The sequence below is a fragment of the Pituophis catenifer genome, unplaced genomic scaffold (genome assembly GCF_029215685.1).
Source record: "Pituophis catenifer annectens isolate HBS135680 unplaced genomic scaffold, rPitCat1.0.hap2 SCAF_1, whole genome shotgun sequence".
Taxonomy (NCBI): domain Eukaryota; kingdom Metazoa; phylum Chordata; class Lepidosauria; order Squamata; family Colubridae; genus Pituophis; species Pituophis catenifer.
The window spans coordinates 281,371,823-281,389,614 of NW_027256881.1; the positions used below are offsets into that span (position 1 = coordinate 281,371,823).

The window sequence follows — 17,792 nt, forward strand, 5'->3', positions numbered from 1 at the left end:
CATGTAGGTTTATTCAGATGGTAGTCAGACCCTAATCAAAACTTTCAAAACTGAAACTGCATTTTTCCCCCTCCGTGAGTAAAAGGTTAAGTTTACAATATTATGTTTATTTCATCACTTGATTTAAATATGTAGCATTTGTAATGGAAGCAGAATCAAACCCCTTATACAAGTAGTCCTGTAATATTACTCCCTCTGCTGGTCCTGAGATAGTAGTTTTTCTGTATCGATTCAAAGAAATAAAGCCTTTATGAATTACGTATTGGCAAGAGAGAGAGAGAGAGATTTTGTGTTACGATTTGTTAAAAGAAAAAGAAACTTTCTTAGAAAATTCTAAAATAAACCTCTGAACTCTGTAAAGCATGAGTTTTTGTTTTTTTTTAAATAGACATTTCAAATAATAGAAACTGAAAAAGTCAATATCAGACAGTTATGGGGCTTTTTAACTTGTCAATTGCAATTAGTTTTACTTTCATACCCCACTGAGTCCAGAGCAAAATGTCTAGGTTTCTAGGTGGAAAAAATAAGTCATGAGAAACTGCTTTGTTTTTTTAATATGAGCAAAGCTGCAGACAAATTCAGATTATGTTTACCATATTTTTCGCACTATAAGACGCACTTTTCCCAAAAATTCTACAAAATTCTACATTTTCAAAAATGGAGGCTCAGTATACACTGTTTTGATTTCTTTTCATCTAAGAAAATCAAAAGAAAGAAAATAAAATCAAAAGAAAGAAAATCCTAACAAGAACTCTTTACTATTACATCTGAACTGGTTTCAACTCCTCATTCCTGACATTTTTTTCTGTTGAGATTTGCTAACCATTTTATTCTCCCCCCCCCCCTTTATTCCGGGTGTATACCAACCAACTCCTAATGACTCTGGGCAGTTTGCAATAATATGAAAAACTATCAAGTAATGAAGCAGTACCGCAAAAGAACAAGAAGCAAAGATGGCAAACTGAGCAGCAATACGTATCCATCCTAGGCAAAGAAAGGCCTTAGCAAAGAGCCAGGTTTTCCAGGCCCTTTGAAAGACCAATAAGTAGGGTAGGATCCCCCTGGATCTTAGGGAAAGCCTCATTCCAGAGAATAAATGAAATTGTCTAATTGGAATGACCCAGAGCGCTCTAACCCTATTGGATTGAAGTGGCTAAGCAGTTATTAGTGAAGACAATTGCATTTGAAAAAGAAAACCAAGAAAGAAAAATCCAAATCAAAAGAAATCATGGGACATCCATTATCCCCACAACAGTTTCTAGGATACAGTGGAGCTATTCTGTTTGAGCTAGTAAAAGGCATTTATGCTATTCCTGCATATGCCTTCATCTCTATCTAAGATTTGCGCTACACGTGCACTAAAATGGAATGCCTGCTATGTAATTGCTGCCATGATCCAAAGGCCAGCTACTCAATTTCTATTCCATTCCTTCAGGTGAGATTCTTACATCAATCTATTCTTTTTAGCTGGCTCTTTAGAAGATAGATAAAAATATAAAAATTCCAGAGAAATCTCTTCATTGTATTCATAAGAAAATGTATCTGAAGATTGGATGGACCTTCGTAGACTTAACAAATAATCTAACAGAAGTAAAGGAATATAAGCAGAAGCAAGAATTTTCTTATATGCTAGTATTTGCTCTATATCCTTACAAGGCCAGTTGAAATCCCACGGGACCTTTTCACACCCAGTAATGTACACACACCTACAAATGCCTGATAAAATGGACAAGGTTGTTAACTTGGAGTAGTCGTGTTTTACAAGTTGTCTCAATGATAACAAAAAACATAGCAGCCTTTTTTTTTTTTTTTTGCTTTCAAAGACTCCTCCTAAGTCAACAAGCCATCCAAAAAGACCTTTTGCTCACTAAAACAGATGTGATAACAGAAGCTGAGCTAAGCCTCGGAATGCAAACAAAGAACTGTGTGGAGGCAGACCACGGAAGTAATCCTTACATGCATTAATGCTAACCTAACTAGCGATTGAAAGAACAGAGAAGAGTCCATTGTCTACCCTGTCCCCATCATATGGTGCTGTGGTTCCAAGTGCTAGCTGTGGTTTGAAAGTAGTTGAGCATAATAACATGGTAGAAAAATGTTTCAGTTAGAAACCACACAAAAATATGTTGGTTCTTCGAATTAGACTCTCTCTCTTCTGAAGGCCACCTGCTATCTTTCAAGGATGAGCCAAGTCATAGGCAGTTCAAATTCCAGCAATGATATATGAAGGCCTCAGAAGCACAGAGAAAAATAGATAAGCAGTTCCACATTTTCACTTATACTACTCCATTGCTTATGGAGGAGTACATGATCTTTAGCTCTCCCTAGTTTTGATTCTCCTTTAGCAGTTCAGATTTACGTCCTCAGATTTCCACATTATAAATCAGAAAATCTATGAATGCAGCAATTAGAAAATAAAATAAATATGAATTATTAGACATGCAATTTAGTTAAAATCAGGAAATCATCATCGCTTCTCACCTTGCTAGTTCTATGATACTAGAATTAGTCATGCTTTTCATCTAAATAGCACAGGTAGTAGAGACGTAATGTTTTGCTAATTTTCATTTACATCTTAGTGTATCTCAGTGAAGGACTTCATATAGTCTATAATACAAGATCTCCCTGTGGAGATAAAATTTCCTCTAGCTGTTGAAACTGCTTAAAATTGACCGATGAACAATATGGAAGTTACTTCCCACTACACCTTTCCCGTGTGCTCATTTGCAAATGGCAATACCCAATTATGCTAGTATGGTAGTAGATCAATGGAACTTTAGGGTACTTTCATAGGGAATCTTTCTACCACTCCAAAATCAGGTCCAAAGATGTGCATTCTCACACCTTTAGAAGCTAAACCAATCAATTTCTATCGTAGCCAAATGAAATTACACAAACAAGTTATCTTTCTATAAGTAACAGTAAAGCTCCACAGAACATGTGAGCTCCTTCATCGCAGATATTGTCTCCTGGCTTCATTTGACATAGCATTCTAATTCTGAGGGAAAGATAGTTTGACAGCTTCATAGGTTCCATTTCATACCAATTCCTCAGATTAGCAAATGCAAACCACACTGCTGATTCCACTTTAAGCAGAAGCCAGAACTGATCTCAGCTCTTTTGGCTCATCTCAGATCCTTTATATCAGGGGGTCCAAACCTCCAGTCTGTGGATCAGACTGGTCTGTGGCCCTGCCAGAAACTGAACCGCACAAATAAGCGAAGCCCCATTCACGGGACGCAGGCAGCATACGAAACCAGCCCTCTCTGGTCCATGGGAAAACTTATCTCCACAGAACCGGTCCCTGATGCCCAAAAGGTTGGGGGTTCCTGCTTTATGTGTTTCTGCCATATAGTAGCCCAAGGGTCAGGTGCTGAAACTGACGTGAGGGTTGTCTCCTTTTCCCTTCTCCTTGGCAGGAAATCAGCCCATTGCAAAACACCAGACTTCTATCTGCCATCCTTTCAAGCAACTGTCTCATAAGGGAGGATTGTTGATTTTGTGTGGCGTGGGGATGACGGGAGTTTTACTGCGCCACTTGCTCCTATCCCCAGCTCCCACAGCAACCTTGTACCTTTCCTCCTCCCCATCTCCTCTGCTTCAGTCACTCTTGGCAACTTGAAAGCTTTGCAAGTTCGGAAACTTCACAACTCTAGCATCTTGCACCCAAGGTTAGAGCTATTGGGGAGAGCATTGAATTGCCAGATTGCTTTCTAGCAAAGGCAATATTATTTTGAAATAACAGAGGAAAAGAAGCCTAGAAGTTGCCTCTTGGAGAAAGTAATGATTGAATGGTCGGTGAAGATTCTCAGTCATCCAGGTAAAATTGTCAGGAAGTTGAGTCATGGCAACTGATTTTCTTGTCGGTTTGAGATGTTTCATTGCCCATCCAAGCAGCTTCTCAACATCTCAAACCAACAAGAAAGCCACACGTTTTGCAGAAGAAACCCTGAGGTTGGTGCAGGAATACCCCTAAGAATTTTAGGAAGTTGGTACATTCCAGCGATTCTCTGCCTGTTCAGATTCCCCTAACCAACTTGTTCAGACTGAAGAAGCTGCTTGGATGGGCAGTGAAACATCTCAAACCAACAAGAAAATAAGTCCAGTTGCCATGACTCACTTCCTGATAATAACCACATGGGTTCTTGCATGTTCCTCTTGATCAGAAGAGGAGGGAGGGAGGGAGGGAGGGAAAGAGAGAGAGGGAGAGAGCACTAATTCGTTTACTCTGTTCCCTTCCTGCTCTCTACCTTCTGAGGTCTGTAGGAGTGAAAGGAACTGCAAACATAACTTCAAAATGGTTTGGAGGATTATGGAGTGAAAAGAGCACCAAGTAGTAATGCCCTTAGAAGGAGTTATTGAACCTACCACAGTAATGCTTTGTGTAATACCCAAGAGATTTCCTTCCATTCCAAACGTCAGGTTCTTAAAAGGTGAAAGAAAACGAAGTCCTCACATACCTACTGTAGTTCCCACATCTGTACCTGAATTTGGAATGGGCTTTTTAAATTCTATTGCACATTGTCAGTGCAACAAAGGATAGATAAAGCTAGACGAGAAGCAGAAAATACACTGAAGTCTGCATTGTAGATTTTTCTTCAGTGGCAATAGCTAGTGCTCTAGTCTACTCCAACAGTAACTTAAAGACACTTAAGGCCTTTTTTCTCTTGCATTTTTCAAAGGAAAAGGAAGGGTCCCAGCAACAGGTTTTTTTTTTCCCCTGCCTTGTCCATGAATGAGACAGCATTAAATCATGCTTCACTGAAGCACTGTTAAATTGCTATACTCCTTCTTATTCCACCTGGTCCAAGGGTACTGTCACCTTCTAACCCTGGAGGAAATTCTTGTGACTTAAGGGACTTAAAAGAGAGGCAACTGAAGAGATCAGTAACGAGGACAGCCCATTTCATGCTAATATAGTTTTCTTCCAATTCAAGGATGAACAGACACGACTCACCAGTGGGCAAAGGCAAGCATGGGGAAGGAAAAGAAAGGAGCAGGAAGAGCACGTACCAGGTTTAATCTCCAGCAACTTCAGCCTGGAGTCTTCAGGGGGATGCAAACGTCTCTTCTTGCGCCAGCACCGAGCAGGGTATGTATAGAGCTGCCCTGGAGCTAGTCCTGAGGGTCAAAAAGAAATAAAAATAAGAGAGTCACAAAGAATAGATAGATAGATAGATAGATAGATAGATAGATAGATAGATAGATAGATGGATGGATGGATGGATGGATGGATGGATGGATGGATGGATGGATAGACAGACAGACAGACAGACAGACAGACAGACAGACAGACAGACTCACTCCTTTTTAAAAAAAGAACAAAAATACAGGTAGTCCTTGACTTACGAACCCAAAATTTTTGTGGCCAAGTGTGAGATTTGTTGAGTTTTGCCCCATTTTGTTGCCGACACATGTTAAGTGAATCGTTGCAGTTGCTAAGTTAGTTACATGGTCGTTAACTGAATCAAGCTTCCCGATTAACTTTGTTTGTCAAAAGGTCACAAAAGGGGAGATCACATGACCCCAGGACACTGCAACTGTCATAAACATGAACCAGTTGTCGAGCACCTGAATTTCAGTCATGTGACCATGGGGATGCGGCAATGGTCGTAAGTGTGAAAAACTTTTTCGGCACTTTTTTTTAGTGCCACTGTAACTTTGAACAGTCACTAAAGGAACTGTTGTAAGTCGAGGACTACCAGTATACACATCTTTCTATAATGTTTTTCATTTAACATTTAAGTCAGTTTATTTAACAAGGGGGAGGAGCTTTGAGCATATAATCTAGTGTACATATGCCCTAATTTCCCGCAGTGGTACACGGCTTCTTCAGATATAGAAAGAGAAAATAGTTCTTCAGACCACATGTAACTGATGAAGAATACTTCCCGTATCTGTCTTTCTTGCATTCAGAATGGTGTTCCATATCTATTTTCACTGTCCTCCTATTAGTTTCAAAATGACTCAGAGAGAATTCAAAAATCAAAATTCCAAAATGACTTTGTTTAGAACAATTCTGCCTTATTTAGGGTCATAGCTGCATATATGTAGCTGCACATCATACATAGCTACATACTGTATATGTACAGGATATGTACAAGGTATAATGATCACATTAGACCAACGATGGATTTGCAGCACAAATTCCTATACATGATACTATATAGCATAATGCAATGCTATGTGTTGAGAGCATAATCCATCTCTCTCACTTGGTGAATATCAACATGCAAGTGAATATGGCCTGGTACCAAAGACTGCATGCACTGCGTTCCGTTATGAGGAGATAAAAGTCAATGGCTCAGTCATGGACTCTGAAGCTTAAAAAAGGGCTCAGGTTTTGTATTCTTCTGAAAATAAGCTTCTTTTTTTAATTTTATTTTTCTCAGCATCTTTGAAAAATCACAGTATAATAACACGACTCAGATTAAAGAAGAGATATGAACAGGTGACCCAGAAAAATTCAATCTGGAATTTTTGATCTTTCTGCCTCATAACCCCTGAACAAGCGACAAAGAGTCTAGCTGGATGTTGGCAATGAATCGGTTAATTGTGGCACAGACTTCAGGATGCAAAAAAATATTTTCTTCTGTACTGTACTGTATACACAGAGTAAATACGTTATCCGCAAATAAGTATTTGGAAGGCAAAAGTAGGCTAACAAGTATGATTTAAAGATTGGGAAGTGGACACTGGGAACAAATAGTCCTGTTTGCAGGGATTTCTATTTACCAGAACATAAAAGAATAAGCCACTATAACTGATACCGCATGGGGACAATAATTTTGCATAGTGCTAGAAATAAATAGTAGTAAAATTGATAATGAACTCTACTCACACACCATTCATTCTAATTCTTTAATTCTCATGCTAATGCTCTTAAATATCCAAAATATGAGGCCAGAAGCAGGGAGTCTCAAAAGTGCTTCAGTGCTATGTTTCTATTTTTATATTCCAATTTATAAAGTCCTTTAATTCCCTTACTTAGAAGCTGACCTATTTGGCTTATAGAAATAACATATCCTTGCTAGCAGGTAAAATTATCACTTATCTTGGTAGAAATTACATACAATAGCATCTACTAAAAACGGCGCTGAAAATAGGATTAATTTAACCGATTAAAGCATTTTAAAATGTAAGGGGCAGTGCCGTCTTTCATGGAAAACAAAACACTATATATCTCACCAGGGAGACAGTTCCACAGATGAGGGAAGCCATAACCAAAAAGATATCTGTAGCACTTACTACTCACCTTATTTCTCATAACACCCAGGGAAAAATCTTAGTATATTCTGTACTAAATGGGAAGGCAGATTTGGAAGCAGATATTCCATTGAGCACCTAAGCCACAAATCTTGTAGGAACCCATAAATAGCAATAGCTTTTAGACTTATATACCAGCCCATTCAGTGGTGGGTTACTCCCGTTTTGGCCCAGTTCTCCCGAGCCAGTAGCGGTGACGATATGACATCACCAAACCGGTTCTGGCCCCTCCGCCCCACCCACCCACCCCCTGTGCCCCACCCACTCACCCCCACATTATTCTTACTTTTTATTTGGCCCCACCCCCAATCTATTGCTGCCTCCTGAGTCCCAGCTGATGGCTAGAGGGAAAAAAACTGTTTAAACTCTTGCGGCGGGGCTTCAAAGGGCCGCCCTACAGCTGATCAGTGCTAAAAGAAAACAAACAAGTAGACAGTGCCTGCAAAAATAAATGGGTAGACCAGTGCCTGCAAAAATATATGAGTAGATCAGTGCCTACAAAAATACATGAGTAGAACAGTGCCTGCAAAAATAAATGGGTAGACCAGTGCCTGTAAAAAATAAATGGGTAGATCGGTACAGCTCTGCAAGCAATTAAAAGCCTGGTAGACCAGTATATCTGCCAAATCCTAAAGAATTGTCACATGACCATCAAGCCACGCCCACAAAATAAGCCACACCCACAGAACCGGTAGTAAAAAAATTTAGAACCCACCCCTGAGCTCATAGTGCTTTATAGCACTCTCTGGGCAGTTTATAATGTCAGCATATTTCCCCCAACAATCTGGGTTCTCATTTTATCAACCTCAGAAGGATAAAAGGTTGAGTCAACCTTGATTCCGTCAGGATCGAATTTCAGGCTGTGGGCAGAGTCAGCCTGAAATATTGTAGTCTAACTACTATGCCACCAGGGGTCTTATTAGGGTACATAAATATAGCATTGAGCTGTAACTGATCTTGGGACTGTCCAGAAGTCAATGAAACATTTTCACTGATTTCAGCATAAAATTTTCCCAGCAATTGATCTTACTTATGTCTAACCATAACCTTAAGCCAAGAACAGTACAATATGCAAGAGAATGTACATCTTGGGCTTCAAGTAATCCAGCTGGACCTAGGAAAACTCCTAAAACTCCTAAGCCCTACTAAGCAGGTATATACAAAAGTATGAAGGCTATTGCTTGATGCATTGTAAGCCACCCTAAGTCTCCAGAGAAGGGCGGCATATAAATCGAACTAATAAATAAATAAATATAAATAAATAAACTGTGAAGTGAGTTGGTTCTTCAGAAAGGAGGCAACTCTATGCTGAACGTCACTTTCTAGAATAACCAAATACTGATCGGCAAAACTGCTGCTATCAGCACTGAGAATTACTTTATTTTAATTTTAAACTTTACAAATGAACTAGTTAAATCTGGTAATAGTCCGCCTGAGCATCTTGTTCAGGGTAAGGAAACTATCTGTAAACAATTGCTAGAAATATACATACATATACTGTATCTCATAAAATTCCCTTTGAAGGTAAGCAATTTATGTAAGTGGGAAAAAAAGAGTAATAATTGGTAAGCAAAAAAAAAAAAAAAACCCAACTAAAAGACATGAGATAACAAAACAAACAAAAAAAGACATTGCAAAGACCTTTTTTCCAGAAAATCACTCCATTTTACTTGCCTCTTTTAATCTTAAATATTCCATGTTATTTGATTATATTCTTTATAATTTTTGTAACTATCTTTTTTACTACATACAGTAGAACCTCTGGTCACGACCATAATTCATTCCATAACTTTGGTTGCAACCCAATTTGGTTGTGACCCGAACCACTATGCCACCAGGGGACTTATTAGGGTACATAAATATAGAGCATTGAGGTGTAACTGATCTTGGGACTGTCCAGAAGTCAATGAAGCATTTTCATTGACTTCAGCATTCTGAGGGGTCCTTGGTGCTCTCTAAGCTTGGTTGTTTTCTTGCAGAAGTTTCATTATCCAAACTAGGTCATCATGCACGAAAACAACCAAGCTCAAAGAGCACCAAGAACTGCTCATTCAACCCTAAGCTACAAATATTCTACTTTAGAGGTCATTCTGCTCTCACTCTCATTTTGGGCTACTAAATAATCCTTTGCTCATTCTGCCGCTTTTTTGTCTATGATCCTGAATCCCAGAACCTGACTGGACTTGATGAAATTTCCCAAAAACAGTTGAAGGACTACTTCTTCAACTACTAATTCACTGTTTCTAGCCATTTGATTTGTCCAACAACATGGCTCACATCTCTCTCTCTCTCTCTCTCTCCCTCTCTCTCTCTCTCTCTCTCTCTCTCTCTCTCAACAAAATAGTTAATCACTGAATGGCAGAGTAATTAGAATAATTAGGTGACTTACTGCTTTTACTGTATTTTTTACGGAAGTTAAGCCAGGAGATCAAAGGAAGAGTCTAAAGATCTCTTTAATATGCTTTAGATGCATGTTACTTCCCCAGCTGTCTAGCCACAAATGTAAAACGCTCAGAGAAACCAATGTTTTTTATATTATAGTGTTACAAATGTGTAACACAAGAATGTGTTCAGTGATAGTTGTTCTTAAAAACTATGTCAGCAACATAACAATTCGCTTGAGAGCCTGGATTTATTAATTTATCTTCTAATATGCTCTCATCCTTCAAGATAACAACACACACTCACATGCGCATGCCCAAATTCACACACACACACACACACACACACACACACACACACACACTGCCACCAGAAGCTTAAAATACCAGAGGCTCATAGGTAGAGTAGTCACCCAAAAGTCAAGTTTTAGACTGACCAATCTTAGCATAGCCTAGATTGACTACAGGATAACCTATGGCTCAATACCCCACAGATACATCTGTGGATCCCTGGCACTATATAAATGCAATGGGATTGTGGAAGATAACACCTGAAGTCAACTAAAGACAGCTTGCACAAGATTCAGGCCACCAACATGCCCTGGCAGTCATTAGATAACCTGCTGGTATAGTGAGCTGGTCAGAGGAAGGCAAGGAGGTTGTTGAAATGAAAACCTGGAAGTTCCTTTCAATGTATAGAGGTTTCCACTCCAAGTCCCACACCCAGAGACTATACAACAACCAGAAAGAGGGTGGGTGGCATCTAATAAGACTCAAAGCCACTGTCCTGGATAAAACACAGAACATCCAGAAGTACATCAGTAAAATGCCACCCAAAGATAATCTGATGAGAGAATGTCTGAAGCAATAGCAATAGCTCTTAAACTTATATACCACTCCATAGTGCTTTACAGCACTCTCTGAGCAGTTTACAAATTTCAGCATATTGCCCACAACAATATGGGTCCTCATTTTACTGATCTCAGAAGGATGGAAGGCTGAGACAACCTTAAGTCCGTCAGGATTGAAATCCTGGCTGTGAGCAGATTTAGCCTGCAATGCTGCATTCTAACCACTGTGCCCTTGTGGCTCAGTAGCAGACATGAGAGGAAGAGAAAGCAGAGGAAATGCTATGGCAAAATAAGACCTTGCATGGGGTGTTCCATCAACTGATAGCTGAGGTGGCAGGCATTGGGAATTCTACCAGTGGCTGAAAAGAGCTGGACTAAAAAAAGAACTGAGGCACTGATCATAGCAGCACAACAACAGGCACAAAATGCAGATCCATAGAAGCAGGGGTCCACCACCCTAGATAGGACTCAAGGTGTAGAGGGACATCAGAGACAGTCCAACATGGTAGACTGCAAATGCAAGCAGGAATAGCATATACTGAATGGCACAACCAAGTACAGGAATATTTGCACAGTGTATGGGCTACACTCCCCGAAGTCCAGATGGGAGACTCCACAGAAGGCCATGGAGAATAAGAGGGCTAAGATCCTGTGGGACTTCCAGATCCAGACAGTGTTGTGGCCCGCCAGCGGCCTGCGCGGATCATGGCTGATCCCAATGACGAGGAGGCTGGTGTGGTGTCACGCCAGCAGCCTGCGCAGCCGGCGCTCACGTCGGACAGCAAGGAGGCTGAAGAGGATGTGGTGCCAGAGGCAGAGACTCAGCCAGGGCCTTCAGAACCTCCAGATGCTCCTTCAAGTGGAGAGAGCGAAGTGGAGGAGCCTCTCCTCAATGTCGAGCATGCAGGGCTGCCAAAAGGCAGGAGTGGCTACTCAGGAGGAGGAGGTCTCCTCGAGAGTAAGGCTTGAAGATAATTGGCCACTCCCTTAGCCTATTTAAGTCATACACGGTTAGTAAGTTTCTTGCTAGAAACAACTTGTAATAATCATCAGAGCATTTTTGGATAAGTCTTATCTTGCTTTCTGGGCTGGTTGCCAACCTTTGCCGGACTTTGGTTTATTCTTGCTACTTAATAAATTTGATAAGGACCGTTGGTGTATGTTTATATCCTTGGGAATCTGGAGCTGGGGCAGAACAGACAGACAGGCACGTGCTGGCAAACTAACCAGATTTCGGGGGAATAGGCAAGGATTAGAAGATAGCAGCAGTGATAAGATGTAGTGGTATCATGTGTGCCTGAGTGTGCGCGTGTATGTAAATACAATGTGTACACACAGAAATATACATCCTTGGCACTGCTACATCTATCACACACACAAACATGCATGTACAGTATATGATATCAGCTTGCAGAAAAATCCACGTGACATTTTATCCTTTAAGAATAAAATCTGCCTTACCTACAGAAAATGTGAAAAAAATTCTCCTGAAACTGTTTTCTTCCCCTCCCCCCAAAAAAACCCCCAGCTCTCTCCTTTTTCTTAATGCTTTTATTATAGGTCTTCAGGCAAGTGTGATTCCTATGTACTACCAAATACAGTCTGGGCTATCAATTTTACTGCTGGGGAAAGTGTACCTTCCTTATATAAACAAGGAAAATCAATCCAGGGAGTTTTCTGTCTGACTGCAAAACTGATTAAATCAGGTTCTCTAATAAGATCAGATTGAAAAATTGACTAGAGAATGGGAGGCAGGGAGCATTTCCTATCTGTCCTTCCCCCCAGAGACTTGGAAGACAGGTAAAGATTAGTTTGGTTTAAGGTATTTTTTTAGAGCCACGTCAAGTGCACATGGATGAAATTTTGGGGGGAAAAAATTAAAAAAAACCCTCACTCAACAGGTGAAGCAAGCTATTATATGAAACTTTTTTGTTTTTACTACAAACCTTCTTTAGAAGTTACATATGCTGTGCTCATATTCTAAATCCTGGGCACTTAAACATGGGGTCATTGCACCACTCCAGAATCAGCTTCACAACTCTGTAATCATTGCCTGTGTTTGGAGCTACTTGATTTATTTCTGGCTCAGCACTGAAATCCTGTCAAACGTCTGGGCAATCTGTTGTTGTTGTTTTTCTCCCTGAGGCAGAACTCAGGCCTCACTCCATCTCCGAAACACAGACTTCAGCTGATGTTGCTGTTTCTGGATGCTTTTTCTGGATGTCACTGTTTCTGGGTGGCCCTGCAGGATATCAGCACAAGTAGCCATACTTCCTGACAAAGTCTTTAATTTGTACTGTCTGTGAGCTTTGTCCAATGACATCGGTAATCATCTAAGCCCTATCATCTGCTGCTGCACTGAGCAAATTTGCACAAACTTTAGGACAGGATTGTTGCTCTTCTTAGCTCAGCAAAAGAGACAAGGAAGGACCCAAGCTGGTAATAAAGTGAAAAAGAGTTTAAAAGAAATGATAAATCAGGATTGGACAGGGACAGCAAAAAAATGTCTTTATTGTATCCAGTTACGTAGACAGACAGACAGACAGACAGACAGACAGACAGACAGACAGACAGACAGAGTAGATGATGGATGGATGGATGGATGGATGGATGGATGGATGGATGGATGGATGGATGATAGACTAGATAGAGAGATAGAGAGATGGATGGATGGATGGATGGATGGGTGGATCATAGAAAGAGAGTAGATGATAGATAGATAGATAGATAGATAGATAGATAGATAGATAGATAGATAGATAGATGATAGACAGACAGACAGAAAGTCAGACAGACAGACAGACAGATGATAGATAGACAGACAGACAGACAGACAGACAGACAGACAGACAGACAAATAGATAGATAGATACAGTAGATAGATGATAGATAGATAGATAGATAGATAGATAGATAGATAGATAGATAGATAGATAGATAGATAGAGTAGATAGACAATGATGGATGGATACATTATTCCTTTAGTTCGGTGGTCCCCAACCTTTCCGGCTTGGACCAGCACAGGGGGGGTGGATGGATGGATGATAGACTAGATAGAGAGATAGAGAGATGGATGGATGGATGGGTGGATCATAGAAAGAGAGTAGATGATAGATAGATAGATAGATAGATAGATAGATAGATAGATAGATGATAGACAGACAGACAGAAAGTCAGACAGACAGATGATAGATAGACAGACAGACAGACAGACAGACAAATAGATAGATAGATACAGTAGATAGATGATAGATAGATAGATAGATAGATAGATAGATAGATAGATAGATAGATATAGTAGATAGACAATGATGGATGGATACATTATTCCTTTAGTTCGGTGGTCCCCAACCTTTCCGGCTTGGACCAGCACAGGGGGGGGGGTTTAAAGGAGGGAGAGGGGATTGCTCCAGGTGAGTGGTAGGTGCACATGCACATGCACACAGCTCCATTGTATCTACTGCTTATGCAAATGGAGCTTTGTGCGCTCGCGTGAGTGCCTGCAACTCATGTGAGTGGAGCTGCACAAGCAAACCCACTCCCCTGTTGCTCTCATGGCCCAGTTCCAAATGGGTCACGGTGCAGTAGTGGGCCACAGCCTGAGGGTTGGGGACCCCTGCTTTAGTTGAAGAAGCTTTTTTAAAAAAAATAAGTAGATTTTTAGATAATACAAAACACTCATATAAAAGTTTCTTCAAGAATATCACAGCTTTTCTTCAAAATATTCATTTAGAACTATATCACATGTTGATACAATCATATAAATAAGACCCAGTGCTGAATAGACTACAATTCTTTATTTCCTGGGAAAGTAAAAGCTAAACAACATAGCTAAGCAGAAGCAGAGAGTCCAACATTCTCTCCTATGTAGAGATCTCTATGAGCAAATGGTTTCTCCATCAAGGTGCAGCAGACTGAAATGGGAGATAAGACCACTATCTCCAAAGATCATTGCATCTAAGAGGTTGGAAAAACATAAAATATATAAAATCCAAGGCGGAGATTACTTCAGTATGTTGGAGGCTGGCAGTGAGTCAAATTGTGACAATGCTTGGCTAGTAATGTTAAACTGCAGCATAAAGAAATGGCCAAGACCTTTGAGACAAGTTTTAGAAAAGCAGAGCACAAGAAGAATCACATTATATTTCTTTTTCCAGCAAAAAAAAACAAAGTACTTAATAATGTGGGAAAGTATTTCACCTTCCCCTTTTCTTAAAAAACAAAAACAAAAAAAACCCTAAACAAACTGGATTGAATTTTGCAATTATAACTATAGGGTTTTGCTTTGTTTTCATTGTGAATTATCCAGACTTGTTGGCAGTAAGAGTTTGAATGAAATTAGTCTGATCCACCCTTCCTCCTCTTGAGGCTAACAAATTATCAGATGATTCATAAATAAATTAGAAAATAAAGACTCAGTGGAGTCAATTTTGTTAGGCTAGTGTAAAAGCAAGAGATCCTTGAATTCCTCCTATTTAGGACCAGGAAATGTTGGTTTTCTACACCCTACTATAATCATTTCTTCACCAATATTCACCAATTTTGCCATTGCTTATTTTGCAGAACCTTAAAAACTATTATAGGAATTTAGTAAGAGCAAATGATAACTGTGACAATATCAGTACATTGAATACTGGTTTCCATTCACAGTTAGAAAAATAAGCAGTTTTTACATGTGTTTTTCACAGTCTAGAAATCAGAATGAGGCCCAAAACGTTTATGGCAGGAGAAATCTAAATACAAATAACCAAGTGTCTTACATGTAAAATTACCTGTAAGAATCTCTCTCGAATATGTAATTTAGTAAAATATATATATATTGAAAATTGCAGTGCCCAGCTCAATACAAAACAGTTTTCCGTTCTCCCTTATTTCTTGGAAAGGTTTTATCACTAAATGTTGCTCTACATTGTAATATTTCAGTTTTGATGAGTTCGCAGAGGTACTCTTTAGAGCAACTTCACAATTAGGAATTTTTTAATTAGCAGCGTAAAAAAAAAACAACCCAGTTTTTCCCCCCAATAACCATCTTTTAAGGTTTCTTTACTAGATAATGTGAAGATCTGCTGATTTAAATATAAACTATCATGGCTTCTGGCAAAACAGGACCTCTTATCCAAGATGTCTATGCAAGGTGCTGCCAAGATGCAATTATTACCAAAAACAGCTGAGATTTAGCCAAATCTCCACCTACAAGATTTTTTTTAGATGGGTTAGGACAAATAATATTCAGGCAATCCTTACTTAACGACTGCCCTGTTTAGTAACTGTTCAAACTTAAAACAGGACTGAAAAAGTAACTTTATGACTAGTTGTCACAGTTGTGATCATCGCAGCCCACAGTCATGTTATTGCCATTTATGTTCTTCACAGTCAGCTTCTAACAAGCCAACTCAATGGAGAAGATGGGAATAAAATTGAAATCGCAGTCACATGTTGAACATGTTGAACAACCGTGGCACTTATTGATGGAGCTGCCAGTCTCAATTGTAGTTGTTAAGTGAGTACTACCTGAATATTATATATTTCTCTGGAAGTTAAAGGTGGGAGGGAGGGAGGGAGGGAGGAAGATCAGAGAATACTGCTCAATGTTAACATATTAGAAAAGAAAGGGCCAATATCAGTATCTTGTTTTAAATAAAAGATTGTACATTTAAATACATGGCATTTGCAAGGTCCATAGGGGAGATCTGGAGAATCACTGGCAGTAGGCAGTATTGAGAAACAAATATTTGGACTTTCTATGAACCAAGGTTTGAGGGGGAAGTGTTTTTATAGCACTGTCCTTTGCCCCTTGCTTCATCATAGCAATTTTGTGTATTGTAATTAATCCAGCTTCTATCAATCATATTTTATGGGTGTCTGTACATCTGGGGAAAATGTTTTCCCTATAGGATTCCAGCTGGTCAAATTTGAAAGCTTATCATATATTTTCAGAAACAAGGAAAGTATGGTAAAATGGAAGCAATCAACCAGAGAATGTCTAAAAATTTTCATTTATTCTATAACCCCACACAGAAATGTGGGGGAACCCATTTCGTTGTTATCTCAACTAGATTTTGTGGAACAAAAATATAAGAGGCTATGCTACTTTAATCCAAATCAGATTCTAGAACTTGGACTTTCAGATTAATTTGCAGGTGTTAAAATGCTGGTACCATCTTGACCTGCATATTTCTATAGTACTGCAATGACCTTCCCAGAAGATCAATTCAATCCTGCCTTTCCACTAGGAAAGTCCACTGGTGAACAATTTGCTTGATACCATCATGCACCATTACAAGTCACTTTGTTTCACTGGAAAGGGCTGCAATGATACAATTTGCACAAGAGTGTAAGATTTCCTACTTTTAAAATTATGTATTCATTTGTTCATTAATTTTAGTTGTCAAATTTCTAGGCAGCCCAACTCCAAAATGACTATGGGTGGTTTTACAACATTAAAAGACAATAGTATCCATACATAAAACACATACACGGAATTATATAAAATCAAAATGAACATATGAGGGGAACAACAAAATGTGTCTTATCATCACCCTCATCTAAAAGGAACCTGCTCAAACAACCTAAGGCCTGGGGAAGAATATTTCTTTAAAAACTACTTGAAGGCAGGCAAAGTGGGAACAATATGTATCTCAAGGGAGAGGGAGGGTGTTTTTCCAAAAAAATAGGTCTAGCAAAAGAAAAAAGTTTCTTCTTGGATCCTGCTACATGACCCTGACATTGTTAATTCACAGCCCAGAAGAAAGCCAAATGGTAAAGGTCAGTGGTGGGTTGCCCCCGGTTCGTACTGGTACTATAGAACCAGTAGTAAAACCAGTGGGAGGCTCCGCCCACCAACCCCGATGTCATCAAAACATTTCTGTGCATGTGCAGGAGCTTCTGCGCTTGCGCGCGGCCTCACTACAAACCAGTAGTAAAGGTAAGTAGAACCCACCCCTGATAAAGATTCCCCTCACACATGTGCTAGTCGTTCCTGACTCTAGGGGGCGGTGCTCATCTCTGTTTCTAAGCCAAGGAGCCAGCGCTGGTCATGTGGCTGGCATGACTAAATGCCAAAGGCACACGGAATGCTGTTACCTTCTTACCAAAGGTGGTCCCTATTTTTCTACTTGCATTGTTTTACGTGCTTTTGAACTGCTAGGTTGGCAGAAGTTGGGACAAGTAATGGGAGTTCACCCAGTTACGTGGCACTAGGGGTTCGAAACGCTGAACTGCCAACCTTTCAATTGACAGGCTCAGTGTCTTAGCCACTGAGCCACCGCACCCCTTAAAGCCAAATGACAGGTGA

The 17,792-nt window shown here is 39.8% G+C and overlaps 1 protein-coding gene across 4 annotated transcripts in view; it reads right to left on the minus strand.

The window, feature by feature from the left end:
• The window catches only part of DPF3 (double PHD fingers 3), a 209,625-nt gene that overhangs the window by 82,899 nt on the left and 108,934 nt on the right, over nucleotides 1-17,792 (minus strand). For all 4 annotated transcript variants that reach the window (XR_011600172.1, XM_070939585.1, XM_070939593.1 and 1 more), the window contains one exon: nucleotides 5,014-5,121. Coding sequence is in view for 3 of the 4 variants with exons in the window: in XM_070939585.1 (XP_070795686.1) it covers nucleotides 5,014-5,121 (108 nt within the window). In the remaining variant the exon portion in view is untranslated. The remainder of the gene's footprint in view (nucleotides 1-5,013; nucleotides 5,122-17,792) is intronic.